This window comes from Emydura macquarii, unplaced genomic scaffold, assembly GCF_026122565.2.
Source record: "Emydura macquarii macquarii isolate MOO-44397 ecotype Brisbane River unplaced genomic scaffold, CSIRO-AGI_Emac_v2 contig_915, whole genome shotgun sequence".
Lineage (NCBI taxonomy): Eukaryota > Metazoa > Chordata > Testudines > Chelidae > Emydura > Emydura macquarii.
Window position 1 is genome coordinate 549850 of NW_027131052.1, and position 17653 is coordinate 567502.

The 17653-nt window shown below is 50.9% G+C and overlaps 1 protein-coding gene across 2 annotated transcripts; it reads right to left on the reverse strand.

Moving 5' to 3' along the window:
- Positions 1–10287: 10287 nt before the first annotated feature.
- Positions 10288–17423, reverse strand: LOC137149897 (avidin-like). 2 transcript variants are annotated; one of them, XM_067543534.1, is made up of 4 exons: positions 17319–17423; positions 15962–16175; positions 12129–12249; positions 10288–10929 (listed from the first exon to the last, which is right to left on the reverse strand). In XM_067543534.1, the coding sequence occupies exons 1-4, from the start codon at positions 17388–17390 to the stop codon at positions 10782–10784; spliced, it is 555 nt and encodes a 184-aa protein (XP_067399635.1). In that variant the 5' UTR covers positions 17391–17423; the 3' UTR covers positions 10288–10781. The 2 variants fall into 2 exon arrangements, with proteins under 2 accessions (XP_067399635.1, XP_067399636.1); XM_067543535.1 differs by lacking the exon at positions 17319–17423 and adding an exon at positions 16333–16469.
- Positions 17424–17653: the final 230 nt, after the last annotated feature.

Consider the following 17653-nt stretch of genomic DNA (forward strand, 5'->3'; position numbering starts at 1 on the left):
TCCTCGGCGGCAGGCAGGGGCTGCAACCTGAGCCGCGCTGGGTCTTTCCTGGCCAGCACTTCCCAGAACTGAGCAGGCACGTCAGTTATCCTGTTCATGTCGCACTGATATTTCATATCCAGCCACGCCGCTGGCAGGGCCGGCGAGAGAAAATGGAAGTGAGACGGCACCTGTGACCAGGCCGTGATATGAGACGTGCGGTCACAGTGCCCAGGGTGCCAGCCTGGCAGCTTAGTTTTTACTGACATGAAGATCTGAACTGGATTTTTTTTTTACTGACATGGTAAAACTTGTTACTGACCTCACTAAAACACCCCTAAACGACACAGTCGTGTGACAGGCGTGAACTCCCTGGCGCCGCTCTGCACAGGCACTGGGAATGACACAGTCGTTTTAGCTGCAGTTCAGTGACCGATCGGCTTCTTTGGCGTGTGCAACAACAGAAAACAGGAAGTGGATCACGGCACCAGCAGCAGTTTTATGACACAAGAGGTGACTCGGAACGCGGCCAATCCATGGCAGAACACAGCGTGTTTGATTCCGACCCCCGGGCGTGGACATTTTTCAGTTAGTTACGGGTTTACGGACCGTGTTAAAACTGTACATTTTTTTACTGCCTGTCTGTACATTTACGGAGGGTTGGCAGCCCTGCGTGCCCAGCGACAGATAGACAGCAGCCATGGGAGAGCGAGCCAGAGAGAACAGCAGCGCCGCTGGAGAGGCGCCCGGCTCTGAGGACGCAGCCCTGCACTGGCTCACGGGGTGGTGCGAGCGCTGATGGCAGGCGAGGCTCTCCGTGCACCGTGCAGGGGGGAGCAGGGGGAAGGGGTGGGAACTTGAGATGAGGCATGCTGTGCTCTCCGCTAGTGCAGCTAACCCGGCGCTCCAACAGCAGCCTGAATAGCGCTGACAGCGCTGGTGAGCCCACCACGGAGTTGGTCAGCAGCGCGTGGCCTGCTCTTTGGGGGCGCATCCTTAGCTGGCGGAAAACAGTCCCCTTGCCCCTCCCGACAAGTCAGCACCGAGAGGAACGGCTGCGCTGGGCAACAAGCGTGTGCAGTCCGTGTGAAGGCAAAACCAGACAGTGGGGGAGCAGAGAGCGCAGCTGCGAGAACCCGCAGCCTTGCGGACAAGAGTAAGAAACGCCGGGTCTCTCAAACTCGGGCCACACTGGCAGGTGGCTCAGACAACGTGCCGCAAAAGTAGCAGAAACAAAGAGAGGACGAGCAGCAGCAGCGCATTGGGGAGCGCCAGCAGCACACGTTGTGTCACAGCCAGCAAAGGCACAGGGCGGACACGTGCAGACAGCTGTAGCTGCTATAAATCTTGTTGGGCAACAGCAGACCGTGGGTACTTACGTCACGCCTGGAGGGTAGGGACAGAAACAGCAAAAGGTGGGCCTAGCAAAATGGAATGACCCAGCGCAACAGTCACCAAGCAGCACATCACAACCAGCGGTGCTGAGAACCAGGTTCTGGCAAGAGCTGAGCCAGACTCTCGAGCGGTGCCCGTCAGCGCGGGAGACCTGCGCAGAAGGGGGAGGTAGCAGACAATGTTTTCCCTCGATGGGTAAATCAGACGGAGGAGGAAATGGAAGAGTTAACGGAGCACATCAGGCGACAGGCGCCCGTTCCTCGACTACCGGGAACGGATAAAAAGGAATTTCAAAGTAAAACCTAGAGTAAGCAGGTTAACACCAGAACTGATGCGTTGTCAGAAAAGATGCCGCCAGCACCAGGAAAAAATGTAGGCTGGCAAACACAGGCTAAAAGTCTTTAAAATCCATGTGGATTTGCCCAGAAACAGTTAGCTGCAGCACTCCTGCAATCCCCTGGCTGGCAGACAAAAACAGCAGGCACTGGGAGAGCAAATTCAGGTTTTGTGAGAGCAGGTAGCAGCCCCCAGTCTCCTCCCACAGCCAGGATACAAACCGGAGATCTGGGTTTTCAGCCCCCTGCTCTAACCCACGGAGCCCCAGGCCCTGTCAGAGCCAATTTTTTTCTCAAAATATTTTTGCGTACTGGTGGTTAGGTTTTCCTTAATATCCTCTCATAATGTGCTAAACTCACTGCTGCTGCCTGGACTCTAAAACGATCCCCCAGAGATGATGAGTCTCTCTTGGCCCATGTCTCCTTCCCTTCCCTTCGCTTCCCTTCCCAGGCTGCTTGCCCTCCACCCCTCGCTTCTGCCCGCTCTTCGTTTTAAAGAATGAAAAGTCATCGTTATTACAGGAACCCCGACCACGGAAAGAAACAGAGCCACTGAGAAAACCAAAAGAAATCATCCAAACGCATAAGGTGGGAACATGACGTTAAATCAGTCCGGTACAGTCATGATTTTAACCCATCAGGAATACAACCACTGAAGAGAATCTGAACTTTCTTGAAGCTATGGTTGCCAAGCAACAGAAATACTAACTCGGCTTCTAATCTTCGCCGCGAACTCAGATTTGAAACAAGGGTTTTCCTGGGTTCTGGACAGTAGAATAGACGTAATCAGACATCACAGCACTATGACATAATGGAAACTGCCTTACGTTAGCAACGTGAATACAACAAAGAATAACTTCAAAGGAGTTTTTATCAATTCTTATTGAAAGCTTTAAATAAAGAAGGTAACAACTTGCTTGTTTAAATGTTTAACTCTTTCGTTTACCTGTCCGTTTTCTAAAATGCATTGCTTTAATAACTGTAAGCTGTGAGGTAATGCCTTACTGGTACAGGCAGAAATACAATTCTGGCACAATTTGCCTTTAAGTGTAAGTTTGTTCTGTGTGTCTTGTGTTGTTGTCTGTGGTGTGTGTCATGTGACTAATTCTTTTTCTTTTTCTTTTGTTGTAACAAAAGCCGATTTTATACTCTTGTTTTAAGTATACGTGGCACCACACACATTCTATGTAATATCGTGGCTGGGTTATACCCATCAGAGTACCAAGGAATTGTTTTGCAAAGCTCAGAAGGGCCTCAGTTATAAACAAATATACGTATATTTCTGCTTCAGTAAACACTGCATTTGCAAACAAAAAGGGTTCTCTTTTACTAACCACAGGCTTTTTGTTCAAAGAGAAGAGCTATGGGGGAAACCTCAATATTACTGTAAAGTTAATATTAATAACATGTCCATGTCTTTTTGGGGTTTTATAAGCTTGTTCACCTTTATTACATTACTAATACATAATTATAAAAATGGTATAGCAAAAATGTCAAAAATGTAGCAATATAGATTATGTCTGGTTATGCTGCAGAATGTTAAATCTAACCAAACAATTTAAACAGGTTTTCATCTGTGTCTCCCAAACTACAACCAAGTGTCATGGAAGTTTAATACCCTCAGAGTATTTGCATAGACCTGCATTTAAACTTAACTTTGCTTTGGTTTTTATACTATTTTCTTTTATGGCATATTAAAGGGACGTAGGGGCTGTTAAAGTTTGCGCTTTCAGACAGTTAACAAAGCTGAATTGCGATCACAAGTGCAACCCTTCTGCCAGGGAGAGCTGGCAGCAATCAGGGCTGGGTTCAATACATAGGGGTTCCTTTCCAACAGATACAACAGAATGGGCTCGAGTCCCCACCCAGTCACCTGGGAAATTACAGCCCCTGCCCCCGGGTCAGTGATGATCTAGAGCGAAGAGGTGTATCTGAGCGAGTTCACCTCCCACCATGATGGGGGGAAGAGGGGGAGAAGGCACCTTGTTTGCCCCGCCGGCCACTCTGCCAGCCATCCTGCTGGCTGCGTGTGCTCCCCCGGCTGCCCTGCCGGCGCCGCTCTGCTAGCCACCACCTGTTTCCACTACGCAGGTCAGGCTGTCTCGGTTCCATCCAGCTGTCAGCGACTGTCAACTTGCGGTGGAGAAACCTCGGTGCTGAAGCAGGCAGGAGCACTCCTACCCTGTCCTGTCCTACCCCACAGCAGAGAACGTCACTCCAAAACAAAGACACCCAATGGAATCTGAACTCGCTCTACCTTTGATCCGCGGGAGGGGACGGTTAAACCATGCTCGGGGCTGTTAGGCAGAGCCCGCACTTCCAGACAGGAATCCCTGTCCCCGATCAATGTTCACACGGCTCTGGCATCCAAGCCCCTGGCTTAGCCAGTTCTCTTCAGATGATGGTGACCCTTCCATCAGAGTACGTAAGCAAGGCTCTGCTGCCCTTTGCTCATCCAGTGAGGAGAGCACCATTTTGTTACCCTGCATTTAACATGACAGTGATTTGTAACCCAGCACCAGCCAAAGGGCAAAGCGGTCCCAGCACCCTGGGCAGGGCGGGCGTGCTCACCCAAATGCAGTCTGGCCCTGACACCTTTCATCCAGCTCAGCAAAGGGGAGCTCACTCAGACCTTGTGATACAAGCAAACGAATTCTAAAAAGTTTGTTTAAAAATTCTGTTACTAACTTCTTTGCTAAGAAAGACGTTTTCAATCTGTGGGGGTGCAGAAGAATATTGGGGGGCATGGCAAAGCCCGGGTCAGCCCCCATGGGAGGTGGGGAGGGCGCATCACTCCACTCTGCCCCAAGCTCTGTTCCAGTCCCACCCCACAACCATAGCTGCAGCCTCAGTCCTTGGCTGCGAGTCGCAGTTCCCCACCTTGGAACCTGTCCCTGCTCCCAGCCTCAGCTGCTGGTCACCACGGGCCTGGACCCCAGCTCCCAGCCACTGTTCCAAACTCGGGCCCTGGTCACTGCGGCCCTGCACCCAGCTGCAGCCCCTGGCCCCGACCATGGCCCCGCTCCCGGCCCCAGCTGTGGGGGGTGCAGAGAGGGGTAAGTGGGGACACAACCAAAAAGTTTGGGGACCATTGTGCTAAAACATAGTGCTTAGGGGAGAGAGCAATACAGCTTATCACAGCAGATTGTGAGCAGTCAAGCTCTATAATTATTATGAAAAAAATTAGCAATGCACTTTAGGTGATGATGAATTTCTATGCAAAAACTGCCAAAGTTTATAAAACAGGGATACTTGTGCTAAAGAACTGGGACAATCAGAACAAAAGCATAGTGTGTGTTACAAAAGACTTGGTTCTATTATATCGTAAACTAACTGAATTAATTCGTGTATTAAATTTGGGTTGTTGAAAACAAGAGAAATGTAAAAACAAACAAACATGTTATTAAGTTAACCAGCTGAAGCTGTTTAAGGGTGCATCCCACAGACTGGAGACATCAGAAGCTATCTGTGCACAGTGAAGAAACCCATGGCCATTGAAAGAAGAACAGATAAAGTGCTTAATTAATAACAGACTAGTCAACTACAGCTCAGTCTACCATATAAGGACAACTGAGTATGCAATCGACTATAGAAACCACTAGTGGGGCCAGGTTCAACTGTTATTTAAAATGGATATTATTAAGCAAAGTGAGTTCGTGTGACTGTGCTTTTAACTCTCTCACTGAAATACGGCTGAATTTGGTTACTGTGTAAAAACAAAAACGTATCATTAGTGTGTACTTCTTTGCTAATTAACATACAAGCATCTTATCAGGAATGTGCACAAGACCCAGAGGCTGGGCAAGACTATTCCGCAGTCCAGTATCTTTCAAAACAGGAGACTCCAAAATCTAATGGAATTATGGGTTACTGTCAAGACTGTCTAAATCTGTAGATCTATTTGGAACAGAGGTAATAGGAAAAATGATATGTAAGACCAATTAGGAAAAAAAGGAGTTGAAAGGGGCTGGCAGTTCTTAAAAGATGTAATACTAGAAGCTCAACATCCAGCTATTCCGATGCAGAGGAAAGATGAGAAGAGCCACAGGAGGCCAGTGTGGCTGCACAAGGAGCTTTTTCACTATCTAAAACCAAATAAGGGAATGGAAGGAGGGGCAGGTCACCAAGGAAGTATACGTGCGAATAGTGTGAGTGCGTAGGGACAAAACATCAGGAAAGCCAAGGCAAGGAATGCGTTACAGCTGGCAAGAAATGTTAGCGACAACCAGACGGGTTCTTCAAATGTGTCAGACAAAATAGGAAGACCAAGGATGGTGTGCGTCCGCTGCTCAGTGGTGAAGGGGAGCTGGTAGCGGAAGATGATGGGAAGGCAGAGCTGCTCAGTGCCTGCTTTGCTTCAGTCGTCTGAGAAAAAATAACATGTGACTGAACAACTAGCGATGTTACCATAGACAACGAAGGGGAAGGGAGGCAGATCGGGATAAGCAAAGAACATGTCAGATCTTCTGACCAGTCTGAATGAATTCAAGTCACTGGGGCTGGATGCTGTTCACCCCAAGGTGCTGAAGGAATTAGCTGACGAAATCTCAGAGGCACTGGCAATAATATTTACAAACCCCCGGATGACAGGAGAGGTCCCAGAAGACTGGAGAAGGGCTAAGGTAGTGCCAATCTTTAAAAAGGGGAAAAAGCGGGAGCCAGGGAACTACAGACCAGTCAGCCTGACTTCGATACCTGGGATGCTACTGGAGCAACGTATAAAACATTCAGTTTGTGAATACCTGGCGGACGAAGGGGTGATCACTAGCAGCCGGTGTGGATTTACCAAGAACAAATCATGCCAAACCAGCTTGATTGCCTTCTTTGACAGGGTAACTGGTTTGGTGGATGGGGGAATGCGGTGGACATAACACACCCGGCCTTCAGCCAGGCTTCTGACACAGCCCCACAGGACATTCTGAGAAGTAAGCTGGAGACGTGTGGGCTTGACAGAGCTACCACTGAGTGGATACATAATTGGTTACACAACCACAAACAAAGAGTAACTAGTGATGGAATGGGGTCAGATTGGAGGGAGGTCTCAAGTGGGGTTCCAGAGGGATCTGTTCTGGGTCTGGTGTTATTTAACATCTTTATTAATGACCTGGATGGAGGAATACACAGCATGCTGTCACATTTGCAGACGGCACAAAGCTGGGAGGTGGGGGTGGGGGGTTTCTAACTCTTTGGAGGATAGAGCTAAAATTCAGAGGGATCTTGCTAAATTGGAGAACTGGGCTATAGACACAAAATGAAATTCAGCAAAGACAAAGGTAAGGTGCTGCACTTAGGGAAGAGAAACCAAATGCACAAATACAGAGTGGGGGATAACTGGCCTGGCAGCAGCACTGCAGAGAAGGATCTGGGAGTTGTGGTGGATCACAGCCTCACCATGAGCCAGAAATGCGATGTTGGGTTGTGTTAACAGAGGCATGGCAGCAAGTCAGGAAGGTGATAGCACCGCTCGACTCAGCGCTGGTTAAGCCTCAGCTGCAGTGCTGTGTTCAGTTTTGGTCACCAATGTACAGAAAGGATGTAGAAATCCTGAAAAGGATCCAGAGGCGAGCGACAAGGATGATCAAAGGGATGGAATGGAAGCCGTGTGAGCAAAGGCTGAAGGCAGTGAGTACGTTTAGTTGGAAAAAAGGAGATTACGGGAGGACATGATAGCTGTCTTCAAATACTGGAAAGGCTGCCATAAAAAAGATGGAGAAAGGTTGTTCTCTCTTGCCACAGAGGGCAGGACAAGAGGCCATGGGTTCAAACTACAGCACAGCAGATTGAGCTTAAATCTCAGGAAAAACTTCCTAGCTGTAAGAACAGCAGGACTCTGGAGCAGACGCCTCGGGAGGTTGTGGAAGCTCCTTCAAAAGGAGGCTGGGTAGCCACCTGTTTTGGATGGTTTAGACACAACAAATCCTGCATCCTGGCAGGGGTTAGACTAGCTGACTCCTGCGGTCCCTTCTAGCCTTAACACCACATTAATTATTTTGACCACCAGGCAGCGGAAACTGTCTCTAAACCTGTAAGTCATGGTGCCGAGGGCCTGGCTGCTGAAGAAATGGTACACTCTTTGCAATGTGCATAGTACTGCTAAACTGGTTAATCAAACACAAGTACAATTAAAGTAATTGCAGCAAAGGCAAGGAAAAAACATCTTGGTTTAATTACCATAACCAATTCATTAGGGAGCATTGAAAAAGAAATGTAGCTTGACTGTAAAGAGAAACGGTGTATAACAAAACCAGTGCCAATTTACCAATGCGCCCAACTGTGTTCAAAGCTCCTCAAAACATCCTGCTCCGTGTCTGGGGACCTGCTCTGAGTCCTGGCACAGCAATGTTTAACAGATCAGCTCCTGTCCATTGGCTAGGCTATCTGGAAGACAGCATCTATAAGAAACCTGTGCCATCTCCTGGTGTAGCACACAGCAATGCAACCCTGAAGGGCACCGCGCATGGCTTGCTAGGCCAGGGATGATTTTGACCATGCAACTCCAGTTTGTGGTCACAATGGCTCAGCTTAGTCAATGAGCCAGAGAAGCTGGCTGCGCCTGTCTCCGGCCTGGGGAAGCTGACCAGATGGTGACCACCAGCAGTATGGGTAACCTAGGATATGAGTGGACAGCGTGGTGTAGTAACTAATTGCAAGGCCTCCTTTGTGATGTCACTACTTCAAATGGCTGCTTTACTCTTCATGTGCGTCCACTGGGGGACACGCTGTAGTAATGCCTAGCCCAGGTTTTCAAGATGAATCCAAGACTACACTTCTCAGCCAAAGTCCCAGACCGCACGTTCCCAGGCCCACTGTAGGGGACTAAGAACAATCTGAAAGAGGAAATTGGTCCACAGGTCGTACGAGAGAATGTGCCGACCATTGGACGCAGGGGGCATGAACGTATGGATGGGTATAGCAAAGTGGGCAAGAAACAGTGTTGAGCCCATGGTGTCATTTTCAGTCCACATCTTAGGCTTTTCTGGGATGATGGGTTACCCTCCTCCCCATAAAAACACAAAAAAGAGGGGGCTGGAGCCGTGCTGGAGCCCTAACATAACTAACAGCGAACCAAAGGCTGCAAACCAAAGTAGACCTGGAAGTGGCAGACCAGTAACACGCCAGGTAGCGGCTAACCCAGGCAACACATTCCTGACCGGAGCGGAGGGTGGAAGAATACCCAGAGTTCTCAAGTAGCTACATAAACAAGTTCCCAAGCGCTGGTGCAGGAACACGCTGACTCCTCGTACGATACGGGTGGGACGACAGGATACTGGGTGAGGACGTTTGGATCAATTTTCGGACATAAGGGTGATAACTAAACATCTGGAGCGTGGTAGGTAACTTGTTTGTAGCAATGTATAAAAGGAGAAGTCCTAGGAGGGGCATCTTTGTATCGGCCAAGAGGCAGGACCCTGGTGTGCTGACTGAGCCTTTACCTGGCCACGGGCATAGATGTTGTAGTGTCCCCGTGCCCCGTTGGACAGGGCACCATAAACCTGGCCGAGCACTTGTGCCACCAACCGGAGCCTGTGGTCTGGCTTTCTGAATAACATCAAGATCTGCTGACCCGGTGGGCGTATTGCTTGCTAGTGCAGCTGCCAGCGACGCTCCAAGGACAGCCGCGCTAAGCAACAACTCACCGCAGCGCTAACAACAATGCAAAGTGCACAACTGCCAAATGGGAAATGACTGCCCAGGAAGGAGCACTGCTAGAAAAGGCTTTGGGGTGAGAGTGAATCAGAAACTAAATGTGAGTCAGCAGTGTCACGCTGCTGCAAAAAAAGCAAACATCATCCTGGGATGTATCAGCAGGAGTGTTGTAAGCACGGCACGAGAAGTCATTCTTCCATTCTACCCATGCTGATTAGTCTCAGCTGGAGTATCACGTCCCGTTCTCAGGGAAAAATGTGGACAAACTGGAGAATGTCCAGAGGAGAGCAACAAAAAGGATGAAAGGTCTAGAAAACCCGAGCACCCAGGAAATACTGAAAAAACTGGAGAGAAGCCTGAAGGGGGACATGGAAAGAGTCTCCACGTACATAACAGGCTGCTCTAAAGAGGAGGGTGATACATTGTTCTCCTTATCCACTGAGGACAGGACGAGAAGCAGTGGGCTGAAACTGCAGCCAGGGCAGTTTAGCTGGACGTTAGGAAAAACTCCCTGACTGTCGGGGCAGTTAACACGGAATAAATGACCTGGGCAGGTTGTGGAATCTCCGTCACTGGAGGCTTTAAGAGCAGGTTGGACAAACCCCTGTCAGGGATGGTCTCTCTCTAGATAATGCTTAGTCCTGCCTCAGTGCAGGGGAGTGGATTAGACGACCCCTCAAGAACCCTTCCAGTCCTGCCTTTCTGTGATCCGGACAGGCCAAGAGCGGAGCACAAGGAAACGGCGAGACAACATTGGTCAGTGCGACCGGCAGCTGAGCGGGGGACAGAGTTTCTGAGCGAGAGATGGGGGAAATATATTCACCATCCAGCACTGCCCACTGACGCTGTCCTTGTCCCAGGGCACGGTGCAGTACAGAGCAGCTTGCAGACGGGGAACGAAGCACTATTTCCAAATAATAAAAACGTAGACTGGCATCACAACATTTATTGGGGACCTAGAGTCTGGGACTCATGAAGAGCTCAAACGTTCCAAGAGAAACCAACCGTTGGGCTGTGAGCACCGGAACGGATAGTCCTGAGCAAGCGTAAGGGCCATTGAGAAGGGGTGCACCATCTCCCTGTGGTGCAATCTCTGCCGTAGACTGATGGAGTGAGAAAAGGAGGGAACCAGGGGCAATAAAGCTACCAATAAAGTGTCCCAGAGAGGGCCCAGCTAATGGGAGAGAATCCAGGACTTCCAGGAAAACCAGAGAGCCAATAGTGATAAAACACAAGAGACTCGTTCACCTCCAGCGTGAGAGCTTTGCTGGGAAAGACACGAAGAGGCAGCTTCAGGGGTGCGGGCAGCGATTCTGGGAGAGGAACCGGAGAGCGAAGGTGAGATGGAGACAGAGACAGGCGACTCTGCAGCCCAGCAGACAGCCCTGACGCTGGGTGAGATGCTCTTGAGAGAGCCCAGGATGATTAGAGCCTGGGTGGGGACGGGAGCCGTGGAGCTGGAGGGCGTGTTCCCAGTGCTGTTGGAGCTGGAGCCTCACAGGGTGGACTGTGATCCTGAAGGATTTTCCCCCGCATTGCATTTCGTTTCCGGGTGAAAATGTTGGTGCCGACCCTGCAGAGAAGCACAGCACTGGTGTTACTGCCTCTGCACAGGCCATGCACTCGGGGCTGCCCAGTGCCAGTGATTCATAAATTCCAAGGTCAGAAGGGACCATCGTGTTCGAGTCTGACCCCGGTGTGTCATGGGACTAATCTGACCTCCTGCCTAGCTCAGGCCCGAGGACTTCCCGGAATTAATTCCTGCTTCAAGTCCAGAAGCGGTGACTGGAGTAGAGCAGATCTTTGAGAGACACAGCCAGGGCCTCCCCGGCAAGCGGTGCCAGGGCCGCCCTCACTGTTTAAAACTCGTGATTTGTTTCTACTTCAAATGTGGCTCGTTTACCTGCCAGCCCCTGGCTCTCGTTATGTCTTTGCTGGATACACTGAGGAGCCCTTTAAGAGTGCATCAGCCTGAGGAGAGACGCCCAAAGCGGGCGCCCCGTCCCCAAGGCATCCGGCCTGGGCGCTGAGCACCACTGTCAGGGAAAGCGCCTCAGCCAGGACCCACCTCACGGGTGTCCCCACAGCACCATCCAGGGCAGGCAGTGGGGCTGGCAGGCAATTCCTGCAGGCGCTACCCCAAGGGGGCCCAGCTGCCCGGCCCAGGGAGGCAGCGTGGCTGTGGGCACCCCGTACTGGCATTGCCTCACAGCCACCCGGCAGCACCCGGGAGTGTGGAGAGGCGCCACAGGCTGCACGTCCAGCCAGCAACTCCTGGCTGGGTCAGCAAAGGCATCCTTTGTGCTATTCCCTGGAGCCTGACTCAGCTCCCCTGGGACCCTCCCATCGCAGGATGCCCACAACCCCACTGGGCTGCTCACCCACTAGCGAGTTCTCTGAGAAGCGCTGTGGGCGGACACGGCCCTGGCCCCTGCCTGATCCCCTGGGGCATCACACACAGCTCTGGGGTGCGACAGGGGCCCAGGGAAGTCAGCAGGCTTGGGGAATAAACCTTCATTCATGCTCTCACCACCACCGTCTCCTCTGGCAACACGCGGGAGGCAAGGGGGTTCCGCAAGAGTTTGTGCTTTTGGGCTGAGATCCCTGCCCTGCCCTTCACCATCTCATCCCACACTGAGTTTCCTGTATCTCCAGCATCAAAGCCTCAGAGCTGGGGTAGAGATCCCAGCCCTTGGCCGAGCACCCGGCCCTGCAGTCCCAACTCTGCAGGTGGCACCTGCGCTCCTGGGCAGCCTCCTTCCAGCCACCCACCTGGTCGCTTTCCAGTCCTCTCCGGGAGAGTCGACCTGCTCACGCAGCAGCCACACGGTCTCCAGAATTTCCTTCCCTTTTTCATCCAGGAAACACTGGCCCACGAAGATGGTCGTCGAGTCTGCAAGGGAGTCAGACAGGAGTCAGTGGGAGACACAGTTCTGCAACTCTGTGTCCCCCAGAGACACTGAGCCAGGCTGCAGGGAGCTCGCTGAGTGTCACCGGTGGGAGGACCCCACTCATGTGCCGCAGTCATACAAAGAGCAGCTCTTTGCCCTGGGCAGTACCTCTCCCCAATGACGCACCAGCCCGGAGGGTGGATCTGCACAGTGCTCCCGTTTCCAGGGGAGGGAGGCTGAGTCAGCAGAGGGGCTGCATGTGACACGGTGCAGGGTCAGGCGGGGGAGGAGGCCTGCAGGCTGGGGGACACTTGGACTCCTCCGTCTCTCTGGCCCCACATGCCTAGGCCATTTCCAAATCCTGCTGTTTGCCACCTCAACATCCCAGAGATCTGTGCTTTTCTTTCCACGCACCAGAGACAAATCTCCCTCTGGCCTCATTCAACCCGCCAGCTGCTGCCCCAGCCTCCTCTCTGGCCTCCCACACCTGCCCACTGCAGTCCACACGAAGTGCAGCTGATGGAGATAGCTTTCTCCCCTGTGCCTTTGATCCCGGCACTGTCCTTCCTGTGATCATCCACGGTCTGGTCTCCTGCATAATCCGGACCTGAGAACCTCACCCGGGCATTCCAGCCTCCACCCTGTCACTGCAGGCTGAGCCGAGTCAGAGTGGAGCTTTAGGAAACAGACTCCAAGCGATGGAGAATCCAGCATGCGCCTAGCTCAGCTGGTCCATTGATTAATCACCCGCACTGGTAAAAAGTTGCACTTTATTTCTCATTTGGATACATCTGGTTTCAGTTTCCAGACACCAAATCTTGTTCTGCCTTTGTCTGCTAGTTTAAAGAGTCTTCTACCATCAGGACGCTCTTCCACAGGCAGGTACTTACAGGGCGTATCTTCACTGCACTAGATAGTGCGAGTCACAGCACCTGAGGTACAGCCCTAGCCTAGCCCTAGTCATAGTGACCACCCGGAAGTTACCCAGAGTGACTGGGTCAGATGCACTGCACACAGCCTCTGGATTATCCAAATGAGTGGATTAGATTAGACGCAGAAGAGTTAAATCCAAAATCGAGGTTGAAGAGTTACAAAGGGCTCTCACAAAACTGGGTGACTGGGCAACACAATGGCAGGTGAAATTCAATGCTGATAAATGCAAAGTAATGCACATTGGAAAACATAATCCCAACTAAACATATACAATGATGGGGTTTAAATTAGCTGTTACCACTCAAGAAAGAGACCTTGGAGTCATTGTGGGTAGTTCTCTGAAAACATCCACTCAACGTGCAGCGGCAGTCAGAAAAGCTAACAGGATGTTGGGAATCATTAGGAAAGGGATAGATAAGAAGAAAGAAAATATCATATTGCCTCTGTATACATCCATGGTATACCCACAGCTTGAATACTGCCTGCAGATCTGGTCACCCCATCTCAACAAAGAGATATTGGAATTGGAAAAGGTACAGAAAAGGGCAACTAAAATGATTAGTTGTGGAGGGGTAGCCGTGTTAGTCTGTATACAGTAAAACAACGAGGGTCCTGTAGCACCTTAAAGACTAACAACTAACTAAAATGATGAGGCATATGGGAAATCTTCCATATGAAGAGAGATTAATAAATCTGGGACTTTTCAACTTGGACAAGAGATGGCTAAGGGGGGATATGACAGAGGTCTCTAAAATTATGACTGGTGTGGAGAAAGTAAATAAGGACGTGTTATTTATTCCTTCTCATAACACAAGAACCAGGGGTCACCCAATGAAATTAATAAGCAGCAGGTTTAAAATGAACAAAAAGAAGTATGTCTGTACAAAACGCACAGTCAACCTGTGAAACTCCTTGGCAGAGGATGTTGTGAAGGCCAAGACTATAACGGGGTTCAAAAAAGAGCTAGATAAGTTCATGGAGGATAGGTCCATCCATGGCTATTAGCCAGGATAAGCAGGGGTTGCTGTTTGCCAGAGGCCGGGAATGCCTGATCACTTGGTGATGACCTGTTCTGTTCATTCCCTCTGAAGCGCCTGGCATGGACACTGTCGGCAGACAGTCCATAGATGGACCATTGGTCTGACCCAGTCTGGCCATTCTTATGACATTTGTGTGTGGACAGGAGTCAGGTTGGGATGACACTCAAGTTATAAGTACACCCATAGACCCTGATCAAACCACCTCCATAACCTTCTCTTTTAAGATAAATAGATTGAGCTTCTTTAGTCTCTTGTTGTGAGGCAGGTTTCCCAGACCTTGAATCATCCTTGTAGCAGTTTTCTGAACCCTTTCCAAGCTTTTAATATGCTTTTGAAGTGTGGACCCAGAAATGGACACGGTATCCAATAATGGTCTCGCTGGTGCCACATACAATTCATTTTAACCTCCACGTATTGAACACAATTGCTGCACTGAGTCCCATATTTTCCAGAAAAATTCCTGGCATGTCTGTCATGCGGGCTGGCTTGAGTGGGGGGGCATTTAGTATATTGTGTGACATCAGCATGGCAGAATTATAATAATCCATGTGGGATACGCCATGTCAGGTACTGTTAGGAAGGTTATAATGTGCTAAGTAAGATAATAATACTTATGTTCATGTGTGATATGTGAAATGGAAGTTATAGATATATTGGAGATATCTGTATTTCAAATTGTTCCGCCTGGGTAACACCCCAGATAGGAAGGCTGCAGAACAATGGCCTGCATAATGGCCCATTAAGGCATTCCCAGGTGCAAGGGGCCCTGAGGGAGAGGCCAGCATCACCACTGAGTCACCAGAACCTGCTGATGTGACTCTGGACTCCATGGCAGGCAGCCTACCTGATGAAGCATCAGAACTGTCCCATGTGACTATGGACCCCAGGCACACTGGAGGAGTCACCAGGATTGGCCCATGTGATTATGGACTCCATTTTGGGTCTTGTGACTGCCCACAGGCCGCATGGCCGGAGGATGGGGTTTATAAGATCAAGCCAGAGAAACCATTTTGTCTTTGCTCCTGTCCAGTCTGCAGACATACACCTACTTCTGGACCAATTCATCTTGCAACTGAACCGAAGGACCTAGACCCATCCAGGTACTGGATGTGAACCAGAGGGGACTATACAAGCCTGCAAATCCACATGTATTCCAGAAACCTGAAGTATATGGACTTTTAATCATTTGTATATCTGTGATTTACTTTATCCCTTTAACATTTCTCTCATGGTTTCTTTCTTTCTTTTTACAATAAACCTTTAGTCTAGACACTACAAGGATTGGCTGTTGGCGTGGTATTTTAGGTAAGATCCAAACTTGCACTGATCTGGTGCTGTGGCTGACCCTTTGGGGTCAGAGGGAACCTTTTTAGCAAAGAGCAGAGAGTTCTAGTAACTGGTCTCTTTACTGGACCTGATGCTGATTTGGGAGCCTGGAGCTGAAATGCAGTGAAGGGGGCTGTGGGCATTTGTGGACTGGCTTCTTGATATCCAGTGTGGGGAAATCAGAAGCAGTTCGTGGCTGGTTGGGAAGCCGGCCTTCAGTGTCACCCACCAGCGTGGGGAGAATCTGCTCTCCTTTTTCAGCCTGCCCTGACCTTGGCATTACCAGTTGGCAACCCTGGGCATGGGTCATATCACGTCAATAAAACAAAGTAACCCTCCAAGTGCCCCAGGTGCCCTCTGTTCATGCTGCCAATAACTTCCCGCACCCCGCACCAAAGCAGCAGGTGTTACATACTTGAGAACGGCTCCCAATTCACAGTGAAGCCAAAGGTCGGCTGTGCCCTCCTTTCCACGTCATGCTGGGCTCCCTTCAGAGGCGACCTGCGGATACAATTGCTGGTGGCCGTCACAGATGTGAGATACTCGCCAGAGAATTCTCCCTCATCATTCACATCATGTATTTCCATCAGAGAGTGCAGCTCGTTCTTCCACATTCCAGACAGGACACACTGAAAGGGAAGCAGACAAGGTCAGCAGGACGTGTGCCCCACGCACAATGCTCCATGGTCAGACACTTTGCTGCGGCCGTGACCCCAAGAGCCCTGAATACAAAGGACAGACCCTGAAAACAAGGGGGAAAAAATAATACCATAGAAAAAAGCGTGCCTAGTGTGTACTCTACTTCCTGAGATCTCCGGGGGACCAGGTGGCCACTAGCAGACCCTCTGGTCCTGTTCTTTGCAGCTGGGGTGGCGCGTTCCAGTGGCCATCATTTCTGAAGGAAGATTAGCGAGCTCCTGGCTTTGTGCAGGCTCCCAGTGCACCAGGGAGCGGCTTTGTGATTCCCTGCATCTCCCCATGGACAGCTTGTGCTTTGACTGAAATCCAAGGGTTGCATTCCTCTTGCTCTCTCAGAGCAGAGCAGCCTGGGACAGACATGACCAGTCAGAGTCTGTCCTTACGCAGAGTGAGTCAGAGGATGGCCCAACGCCAAAAGCTCAAAAAATGTGAATCGGACCCCCAGGATCATAGGCACATTGGGCTGGAAGGGACCTGGAGATGTCACCTGGTCCAGCCGCCTCCGCTGCGTCAGCTGTAAGTGCCCCTAGACCAGCCCTGAGAGGTGTTTCTTTAACCTGCTCTTAAAAGCCTCCAGTGAGGGGAGTCCACAGCCTCCCTCGGGAGCCTGTTCCACTGCTTAGTGCCCTGGCAGCTGGAAAGTCTGCCTAGGATCGAACCGGCATCTCCCCTGCTGCAAACTAAGCCAAATCCTTCTTGTCCTCCCTCACTGGACACGGACAACAGCTGATCACTGGCCTCTTCCTGGCAGCCTCCTGCCCTCTGAGTGCTGTTCTCAAGTGCTCTTCTCTTCCCTAAACTAAACATGCCCAGTTCATGTCCCCAGAGATTTTTAAAGAGTTACTGGGGCTTTTGGCTTGTCTTTTGACTGCCGAGCTCCCCCTGCGCCCCCTGCTCCCCGCAGCGCCTGCACAGACACCATGCTGCTGCCAGTTCACTCAGAGCTATGGCACAATGGGATTCTGGACCCCGGCCCCCCACTGAAGAAGCTATCACTGGAATGATCCCCTCGGCCCCTCACCCTGCCCCAGAGCCAGTGCCCAGCCCCCTCGGCCCCTCGCCCCGCCCAGTACCTTTTTCTCTGACGTGGTGCCCACAGTCACTACAGCCAGGGCCAGGATCAGGGAGAAGCTGATTTTCCCCATCGTCACTTGGAGAAGCAGCCACCGGAGTCTCCCAGGCACTCACTCTGGGGCCGCTGGTCGGGCCCTGCCTTTATATCCTCGGCGGCAGGCAGGGGCTGCAACCTGAGCCGCGCTGGGTCTTTCCTGGCCAGCACTTCCCAGAACTGAGCAGGCACGTCAGTTATCCTGTTCATGTCGCACTGATATTTCATATCCAGCCACGCCGCTGGCAGGGCCGGCGAGAGAAAATGGAAGTGAGACGGCACCTGTGACCAGGCCGTGAT

What these genes read in the sequence shown, in the direction of transcription:
- LOC137149897 (XM_067543534.1), bottom strand. Translation starts at nt 17,390, where the DNA reads ATGGGGAAAATCAGCTTCTCCCTGATCCTGGCCCTGGCTGTAGTGACT. An exon ending in GCACCACGTCAGAGAAAAAG is followed by an intron (nt 16,176 to 17,318) that starts GTACTGGGCGGG and finishes CTTCCCTTTCAG; the next exon opens with TGTGTCCTGTCTGGAATGTG. An exon ending in GAATTGGGAGCCGTTCTCAA is followed by an intron (nt 12,250 to 15,961) that starts GTATGTAACACC and finishes ACTCCCTTGCAG; the next exon opens with ACTCGACGACCATCTTCGTG.